At 44.2% G+C, this 10,522-nt stretch overlaps 1 protein-coding gene across 1 annotated transcript; it reads right to left on the bottom strand.

Annotated features, from left to right (window-relative positions):
* Positions 1 to 6,263: 6,263 nt before the first annotated feature.
* LOC113202363 (uncharacterized protein K02A2.6-like) lies at positions 6,264 to 7,817 on the bottom strand. The gene has a single exon (XM_026416551.1). The coding sequence runs from the start codon at positions 7,815 to 7,817 to the stop codon at positions 6,264 to 6,266; it is 1,554 nt and encodes a 517-aa protein (XP_026272336.1).
* Positions 7,818 to 10,522: the final 2,705 nt, after the last annotated feature.

The following is a 10,522-nucleotide window of genomic DNA, read 5'->3' as shown; positions in this document are numbered from 1 at the left end:
GGGGGGGGGGTCAAAAAGTGGCCTAAATCGCATGACGTAATATGTGGACGACCCCTTAGGGCCGGTACCACTATTTCCGTTGGCTGATTTCGAAAGACCTCGTCGAGGACTATCTACTGAGCTTGAGTAACCTAAAACATTTTAATGGGAAGTCAGTCGTTGACGGTCTGCAAAACGTTGAAATTCGATACTTACAAAACACTTTGCATAAGGAGTTGAAGTATTTCAATTCCACTGGCAGGAATGGATTCCTGAGGTCGTTGTACGTTAACAATAGTCAATTGCCGTCCCGAACAGGCCTGGCTCCAGAAAATGCCAATTTTCGATATTTTAGTCAAAACACACAAAATGAAGCCTTCAAAACCTTCAAACGCTCATATCTCCGGAACCCTTTCAGCTACAGCGCCCAGAAAAATCAGGGAAAGTGGTCTTAGTAGGGACTAACTTTGGGGGATAGAGCCAACAAATGCGGAGAGCTCGGCGGAGAGGGTCGATGTGAATCGTGAAAATCTAGTTTGGATTGTCTCTTCTGCGCGACTTGAGATTGGCTCGGGGGGAGGGGGGCGTTAAAGAGGACTATTAATCAACTCTCGCCGTGTAAAATCATACAAGTTACTATAATTTGATTAATTTTTATCACAGGTTTTGTTGAAACGCAGTGCAAAGAAAAATTTCAGGAGCAAGGCGTAACATTTAGCAAAATGCTGTCAAATTTCCTCTGGACAAGATCTCACAGTAAGACTAAGCGCCACTGTCCGGCGTCCGCAGCTGCTGGCGCTCCAATGCAGCCTCCTCAACAGGCTGCTGCTCCTCCAGGTTCAACCACCCCTGCCCACAACCCAACCTCTACCCGAACCCCATCCTCTACCCAAAGCCCCCCTTCGACATCTACCCCTTCCTCTTCCCCTAACCCTAACCATACCTCTACCCACCCTTCTACCCCCATCACTACCCCTACCCCAACCCTACTCCTGCGATTGCTGCCGCCACCCAACCTCCTATACCCTATCTAGACGGCATCTGACGCACCCCTCTCTGCACCCTGGTGTCCAGCAGCAAGCAACTCCCTCACAACTGTTGCACTGCCTAACCCTTCCCCCCCTTAGTCTTTGTCTCCCGTTCTGTACGCCGAGAATTCTAATGACTCATTGAACGGAATGTTCAACTATCTCGGAAGTGAAACGACCACGGACGGCGGACGGCAGCGGGCTGACCATCCTGCGACTTTTAAAAAGACCAGGTAACGAAAACGGACACTTTAAAAAACACGGTCGGCCCTGGCCGCTTCGCTTTTCCGCGGTCTGCCAGGGAAGACCAATCTAAGACGGCCGCGACGCCGCGACGCACATAAGCCGCCTGGCAGTGGTCTTTCCGTCCAGACCGAAGCTGGACGGGCGATCCAGCCGTGCGACGCGCGCGGCCTTGAGGGGGAGACCGCAACTAGACGGAGAGTGTCTGACCGCCCGATTTCTCATAGTGCCACCCCGCCTGCACTGGGGTGGGTGCCGTCTTTCTCTGGTCGTTTTCCCGCACGCAGAAACTTCAAATCCAGCAAAATTTGAAAATTTGCTGGTTTTCGTTGTTTTTAGCAGATGATACCTTACAAACATTTTGACTAAACAGAAAGAATATATAAGTAACTTTAAGGTGTCAGCTAGATTTTCCTCTCGATGAGTACAGAGAACCATAAGGGCAGACCAGAAAACAATTTATTTGGCGCTGGGGGGCCGAGTGAGTGAGTGAGTGCCCGAGCGCCCGAGTGTCGCGTCGGTCGCGGCAGGCCCCTGCTCAACAGGTCCCACAGCCGCGACTGCCACCCGGTACGCTTCCCCGCTTCCCCCTCTCTCCCCTTTATTAATAATGCCTGTCAAAGACGATAAACGAGTGAAACATTTAAAAAATGATGCAAAACCACCACAAATAAAAATCAACTAGAAATATTAAAACGCAGGTATACTATAGTATTAAATTGGTATCATCTGCTTTCAAGATAGATTCTTGATTTAGATTTTTATTTTAACCACAGCTCTGCGTGACATGAGAAACCGCTCCTGTGTTAGGTGAAAGTATCCCGTTTTAATAAAGGTTGGCGTTGCCGGATATTGCCGATTAACGTTCCGGTTTTAACCTAGCATCACTGCTTTGGTCTCTTTTTGAAACTTCATCCGAGGAAACCGTTTTCCTTACGAGAAATTCCCATTCCCCAGGAAGGAAAACAACTTGGTCACTTTGAAGTCATCTGTTCTAACCCTCACGTAGCTGCGAGCGAACATCCTAAAATCCGGCCAAAGTTTACTTACGTTGTTTTGCCCGGAAACAATCCTTCCATTCAACGCTCGCTGTGTATGAGATGTACAGTGTTTGACAGTAGTTGCACACTGATTAAACACGTGGATTATCAGTGTATGGTTTTAATGTTGTAGATTTATGTTTATTCCGTGTTCGTGTTCCAGAATATTTCAGAAAGGCCCGAAAAAATTTTCATACCGCTCGCGACCGTCGACGCGTCCTATCATATGATATATGATACACTGCCACAACAAGTTGATCCTATAAGGTACATGATAACATTACCTCCTTTATAGTCGTTGTATGTGTTGCCTTGTTCCCTGAAATCTTCAGGGGCTTCAATTGTGACCTCAGTAGTGTCGAGAATAGTGTCACGAAAGTTTCGAAAAGGTTTGAATGCAGGAGGCAGGCCTACTTCTTTCTGAACGTGTGCCTCGACACAAGCATAGCTGGTTCAAGCTTTTTGAGCTCAAACCACAGCAATTGCTACCAACTATACACAATCTTTGATGCACTGCTTTCATGCACTGGGGACGCCAGGTGACCATGTAGTGACGACATGGTGTCGACCTCTCAGGGACCGCGCGCGTGAGATGCGCCCGTTCCGGCACGGCTCCTGTGTATTTATAGAGATGTGAGTGGCCGGAGTGGCTTGTAGCGTCAAAGTGGCGAGCCGCAGGAAACGGGTTCGAATCCCACCGGCGGGCGTTGCTTTTCTTCGTCATCTTTCGGCGCTGACGAAAAGGTGACGAGAGTGTCACCAGATGGCGGCGACAGAGTGGCCAAGCTGAGACTAACGTAATGACAATAGTGTGACGAGAATGAGATGAGTGAGCGACGACTTGGCGACTTCTCTGGCGTCACTATCTCGTTACTGACACGCAGCCAACTGGACACTCCTGGGTGATTCTCAGAATACGGGCCGTTTAGATTCCGCGGCCCTTCACAACTGTGTGATATGGTTTGAAAAGGTTTTTATACCATTTAGATACTCGAAAGAACTAATACTACCTGGTGCAACACTAAAAACCTAAGAATACTGCAACAGTAGGTGACTAGAGCAGTTTAAATGGTCAAAATGTGAACTCCAGTACGTTCCTAATGTCTGAGTTCATGCGGACTTTGCCAAATTCCGGACAATTTCATATCCAGGTAACGCAAGGAATGAATTTCGATGTGGAAATATTTTTCTATATTTCGTCAGGAGACGACCAAAGTCGTTCTCACTAACTTTTTCAAAAAGTAACGGAGTTCACAGTGTTTGCACTGACGTCAAACTGGGCAGAGGTAGAGTAACAATTCTACGCCCACAGTACTACTCTGTAGGGACTATTAATGTTCCCCGAAGCAATCGGCAGAGCTCCTACTTCGTCATCGTCAAAAACTGTCTTCAAATTCGAAAGTTGGCTGGTACGCTTTTGCAGTGTGAATACCGTGTCGCCTCCACACAGGCACGATTGCGTCATATCAAATCCCCCTTTCGATGAAAAGGAAGGTTTTGATGTGCTGCTTCTTTTGTGGCTAAGTGGATCCTTGCATCTGCAACCCTGGATTAGTAATGCTTCAATTAGTACCTTCTGACTTGTGAACTCCGTATCCCCTTTAGTAGGTCTGACCTTTGTTCAATAACTTTTAGTTACAGGTAACGCGTTGTAATGACTTAATGAGAAAATATGTAGTAAGGGGTTAATTTAGAACTGTACATTATGAGGTTGGGCATCTGTGGAGGAGTGTCGGGGCGAAAAACAAGTTATTTATTGCAATGTTCTAGTCATACTAAAACGCATAAAATGGGGATGACTGGATGTAAAATATGAGTACGACACACTAGTGGAGCAAACAAAAGACTAATTAAAAGGTGCGGGAGGCAATATTTGAGTTTTATCATTGATTGAACGTGACCACAATATGGTCTTTTAACGTTGTACTAAAAGTACGTGATTTGAACTATCGCCACTTTACACGTATCTTATTTGAAGGTTAAGACCATTGCGACCCAAAAACCTAGCAAATTCGACAAAAAAAATAAAAATTTTAGGAACTCCCAAATGGCCCGTATTCTGAGAATCACCCTCCTTCGGCGCAGCGCGCTGACCAGAAAGGAACGATCTACTGACGGCCCGATGCTCCGCAGTTCTACTCGGGTATAGATTTTAAGCCCTCTAGCTCAAAAATTGACGTGTCAAAAAAAATTAAAAACAAAAAGCCGGAAATTTTTTTTAAAAAAATATTTTGTTTAACGCTTATTAGGATTTACTTTTAGAAGTAGAACCCGTCGGACCAAAATTTCGTCCGTTTGGCTGTATCTTTAACGGTTCACGTGCCAGAGGGCGTTTTCACATAGGAATGACCCAAAACATTTTAATGTTTTCATTTTTAAGATATTTGATGGTCTCTGGTGTGGTTACTCGTTCAAATTAAACCATGAGGGGAAAGCTTTGTGACTTTTGGGGCCGGAGGCCTATTTACGACTCGGGTGTCAGGCTTAGGGGGCGTTTGGAATCGTTTGAAACGTCTTGAAGTCCCCTGTCCATTTCCGTAAGAAGCTGTTCAATATTTGAGCTCGGACGGACAAAATTTGGACCTGCCCAAAATCACACTGGCCGGCCCTAGCCGGCCGGTTCCGGGAAGCGCCTAGCTCCCCTCCTGCCTGCCCGGCCGGCCAGGCCGGCCACTCCTCTCGCCCGCCCGCCCGACCCAGCGGCCCCGCCGCGCAGGTAGCCAGCTCCTGCAGCGGATGCGGACAGCGTCGGCGCCGATCATTTAGGCCCCTCTACGCCCCACTCCGGTGAGTTTTGTTCAATTCTGTCGTCAACTAGCCCATCCTCACACCTTTCCGAGTCCGTCGATACCAAATTTTCCGCAATCGGCCCCATGGTAGAGGCTGCAGAGCGTGCCAAGCACCCTGAGGAGGGGGGTGACGGGCGCTGAAGTACGTACTCCATTTAAGGTATCCTTTCCAGGTATCATGGTTGAAAGACAAGTCTTAGTGACTAAAAAAAATATGGCACAGGAAACGTCCACTTCTTATTCATACCTCGTGCCATGAACAGAAGAGCATGATAAGCAATCCTATCTGAATAAGCCCAGGAACATAAGACAAAAAAGGCCTTAACCCCCCCCCCCCAAAAAAAAAAAATAAATAAAAAATAAAAATCGCAACAGCGGGGAACTTGTATGGCTTATAGTAGGTGGTCCTGAAAGTACTCCCACGGAGTTACCCTAAAATCGACGCATTCTAACAACAATGTTCTAGGGTAAGATGCCCTATGATGGCCACCCCTTTTTTTTTGTAATGTTGACAACGAAGTGAAGTAGTTTGGCTTATTAGGCTTCGCGTGCGCTAAAGCGCAAAACGCGAAAGCCTCTAGCGCCCGGTCCGCTGTTCCTCGACAGGATTTTCGCGTTCGCTACCTGCTCCCCAGCATCCCTCACCAAGGAGACCCTCCCGCACAAAAACATAAGGTTGGGGGCGGGGCAGGGACTCCGCCCGCCCGACTCGGGGTGTGCATATGTTATTGACAGTGGACAAAGGCGAAACGAATAGAGTACTTACTGTTAAATGTTTCTCAAATTTTGAACCTAGCTACAAACTGTTGTATCTTCTGATAGAGTGTGGTCTAACTTTGAACGGCGTTAGCTCAGAGGCTGGTGGTGCGACTGGTTAGCAATGTGTCTGAGGCGGAGGAGTAAGAAGACAGCTGGTTAGCAAGACTGAACTGATTTATTATACTGAAGCAGGGGTATACAAAAACTTTGACAAGCAGTGGTGCCAACTTATGATCAATATACAACACCTCCCCTTTTTGAAAAGAGCGGTTCAAATGTCAAACAAGTACATAAAATAAATGAATAAATAACATAACAAAGCTATAACAAATTGTAGCAATAACAATTAACAACTCAGAATGAACACATTCCTCCTCCCTCCTTCCTTTGAAGAAAGGCAAAAACTACAACAGTAGAAAAATAAATTAAAGATTAAGCCCTTGAGGCTGCTTCACAACACGGGTTCGAGTTCTTGGAACATTTGGAATTTGAGGACCCTGTTGGTTTTGAGCGAGACGCTCTCTTAGCTGCTCACGCCACCTGTCAAGATTTTGATTTACTTCCTGTAGAGGAATTACAATTTGATTATTGTCAAGATCATTGTTTTGCACTTGAGGCTCAGGAATTGGAACATTATTTTGATTTTTTTGAAGGTAACATGTAACAGGCGTACTAGAGGGAACATTAACATTTCTAGGCTTGAGAAACACACAATTTCTTCTGATAACATTGTTTGATGAATTAGTTTTGACAAGGTAAGATCGAGGTTCCTCACATACATCTATTACAATACCAGGCTCCCACTTGGTTGTTCTAGGATTTTTGACAAAAACATAATCAGATGGAGAAAATTCCTTTTCTTTAGCCTGTGCTGTTTTATCATAGAAATTTTTTGCAGTTTGAGCTTTTTGGTTTAACTTAGAAACAACATTAGGAACAAGAGATGGCTTGAGGCGAGATGTTACAATTGGCAAAGTAGTTCGTAACTGTCTGCTCATTAACAATTGCGCTGGAGAAGCATCAAGACCTGAGATGGGAGTCACCCGATACTGCAGCAAACAATTTGCCAATGTTGCCTTGGGATCTTTGGAACATTTTCTCAAAAACTGTTTAACAATGCTAACTGTTTTTTCTGCTAGCCCATTTGATTGGTGGTAATGAGGGCTACAGGATACAAATGCAAAATTTAACTCTTTGGCAAAACTAGCACACTTATAAAACTTGAAAGGATTATCAGCTAATACAACTAGTGGAATTCCATGAATAGAAAACAAAAATGTTAACACCTCTATCACGCTCTCTGCAGTTTTGTTAGGCATTTTAATAGCATGAATCCACTTACTATAGGTGTCAATTACAACTAAATAATAGTCACCATAGTAGTCTAAAATATCAGTGGCCACTTGTTCGTATGGAAGACTCGGAATTTCATGAGGTAACATGGGTGGTTTCCGAAGAGCAGGAGCAAACTCAGAACTGATACAACAGTCACTAACAAATGACTGAATGTCTTTGTTGATCCCTGGCCAAAATACAGATTGCCTGGCAAGTGCCTCACATTTAACTACTCCTTGGTGTACAGAATGCAATTCCTGTAATAATTGATTTTTGAGTGATGATATTACAAGTCTATTCTTAAAGTATAACAGTCCATCTTCATGAAACAATTCAGATCTAAGGTGGAAATAACATTTGAGATCACTATCTAAACCTTTACAATTTTTTGGCCAACCTTCATGCAAAAATTGAATGACTTTAGTTACAGTGGCATCAGCTTTGGTATGTTGAAGATAAATGTCTCTACAATTATACACTACTTTGTTGATCACAGAATGCACTTGGGTAATGAGCACTTCATTGTCTGGTAAAAGTGAAAAGTCTTGAGATAATGCAGTCAAAAGTTTTAATTGAAGAAGTCTAGTGAGACTTCGGAAACAATACAGTTTATCAGTGACAAATTTAAGCTTGTTATACGACATCTGAACAGGTCATAGCAAGTTACTAACAAAAGCAACGATGTTGACAAAGCGAATTGACGATGATGACATGCGCATGGAGTGAACCCTGCTTTAAGATGTGATGGCTAAAAACTTGACACTGAGGCTACAACAATTTCTTAATCTTGTATGCGTGGCAGACTCTCTCTTGCCATGGGCAACAGTATACTCCATGACTGTACCCTTGTTGTAGCGCCTCATCCTAACTCTACTCTCTTGTTCGTGGCTTGGTTTGGAGTTGGAGGGCTTTCTTCTGCCACCATGGTTTTCTCGTCTAGGTAGAGGAAGATTTTGATTCGGACAAGCTTGGAGGTGCAGTTCGTGGGTTCTCCAGTCCATATCTTTTCTTTCTCGATGAGAAAACATTCCCTTGTTCCCATCAAAAGATAGAAACGCCGGAAGAAAACGTTGCAATCTAACCTCTTCTACACACGTGGTTGTCAGCTAGAACTAGACAGCTTCTACGCTCGTCTCCCGTTCCTGTCTTCTGGAGAGCCCGACTCCAGTAATAGTGGCTCCTTGGACTGTCCAACGGTCGGCCCCTTATTACCAGCGGTTTTTCGATGCCGCCTGAGAGAAGCTGCTCCACTTACTCAGTTCTCTTCATTTCCTTCCGCCACTACGCCGACTGCGCCATGTTGTATCTTCTGATAGAGTTTGGTCTAACTTTGAACGGCGTTAGCTCAGAGGCCGGTGTGCGACTGGTTAGCAATGTGTCTGAGGCGCAGGAGTAAGAAGACAGCTGGGTAGCAAGACTGAGCTGATTTATTATACTGAAGCAGGGGTATATATCAACTTTGACAGGCAGTGGTGTCAACTTATGATCAATATACAACACAAACTACGCAGGTTTTTGAACCTATCGTCAACCTTGTACTCCTCTTTAATAAAAGTCAGATGTGTCTGTGTCAATTTTTAGTGTCAAGAATGTGGTTATGGTTTGAGGGCTGAGAAACAGAGACCCTCCCCCTCCCACCTTTACATTGTCTTACAAGTATCAATCTTGTTTAAAAGAGGGGTGAAAATGTTAATATTCAATCAGAAATCAATGTTTTTGAGGCTTGGTTCAAAAGCTGTGCCTGATCTAAGAAAATTTTGTGACTGAAAATTCCTTTGATATATTCAACTAACCTTTGCAGAGATGCATAGTGTTGAGCATCGCGCTTGATATGTCTATATGCGCCTCAGCGGTTATCGGTCCATAGCAGTCCACACCAAGCACGCGAAGCCCTTTAAGCCACATTAAACAATGTGGACTTGACGGATTTTTATGCCCAAGTAGAGACCTTACTAGGACACTACTTCATGGCCAAGATGGCAAAGTGACCAGATTTTCTGGAAATCGAGAAAAGTGGCCATCAATGGGACAGTGGCCATAACAGGGCACCTTACCCTATCTGCAGCGTGCGGAATACACAATGTTCTATCTGCAAAGTGCTGAATACACAATGCTCAACCTGCAAAACGCGGGTTTCGGCACACCTCCAAAGAAATGCTTATTACTCCGTAACCGCTCGTTCTACTTCACTTTTTGCAGTCAATAATTAAACATTGGACCTTTACGATTCTTTCCGCGTGCGCAGATTGGCCTTAATGTCTTCTAGTTACTTGGAAACCACACAAAGGTGAAGGGCTGCGCGCAACCCAGTTCTGCAGATAGAACATTGTGTATTCCGCACACTGCAGCTAGAACATTGTTGTTAGGACGCGTCGAAATCGGGCCATGCGTTTGCCCGCGACGTGCGTTCAAAGTCTGCCATTTTGGATTTCTGCACTATTGTGGTTTTTCGGACATGGCTCCTAAACTATTTATGCTCTGTCGAAATGGGTAAGTGCTCATACTGTTCGCCAAACTGAGCGCTACAAAACCATATCGTCGTATTTTCATGATTTTTTGTTTTACACTTCAAAATTTAAGAAAAAAGTCCAGAAACTGATTTGTAAAATGTCAACTTTTTCTCTCTAAACGTTGTAATGTTCGGAAATTCACATGTCTAAGGCTGTATTTACCTCCCACCTATATAATCCCGATCGAAAACGACAGGTTTTTATTCAAATTTAAAAGAAAATTCAATTAAAGTAAGCTAAATGTCAACTTCTTCACGGTCCCCGCCCCAAGCTGGCGTCTTTATTTTCCTTCCTTGGTTTCGTTGTGAAGGTATTTAATACTTACAACGGTTGGAATCAATAATTAAATCGACGAGCTACAAGATGTGTACATCGTTATTGTGTTTCATTCTCCAGTTTACCTGAAACAACTAAGAAAACCGTGTCCCCGAATCTAAACCTCAGCGTGACGGAGTTGACAATAGGTGTAGATTTATCAGGTAAAGGGGTTATGTAGAACAAAACTCATGAAAATAACATGAAAATCGACCAATTTGAGGAACAAATTGGCCCAGATCGAGAGTTTGCGTCATCTCATGTTCTTCTCAACACACAAAATATGTTCAGTTTCAGAGCATATGTTTTTGTGGGCAACCTCTTCTAACAAATATTTTTTCAATACCTAGCCGTAAACAGGACGTGTTTAGGCTAACAATGATGTAGAATCACCTATTCTACCTAAAGAACATCCGTGTTACCGATTTTCTGCCCTCTTTTGTGTTATTAAAGTGATTTATCTGGTGTACGGTGTGACGGAGTTGACGTCAACTCCGTCACGCTCGTCGAAAGTTTTATGAAAT

Source organism: Frankliniella occidentalis, unplaced genomic scaffold (genome assembly GCF_000697945.3).
Source record: "Frankliniella occidentalis isolate FOCC.00 unplaced genomic scaffold, Focc_3.1 Scaffold179, whole genome shotgun sequence".
Lineage (NCBI taxonomy): Eukaryota > Metazoa > Arthropoda > Insecta > Thysanoptera > Thripidae > Frankliniella > Frankliniella occidentalis.
This window is presented reverse-complemented; position numbering and strand designations above follow the sequence as displayed.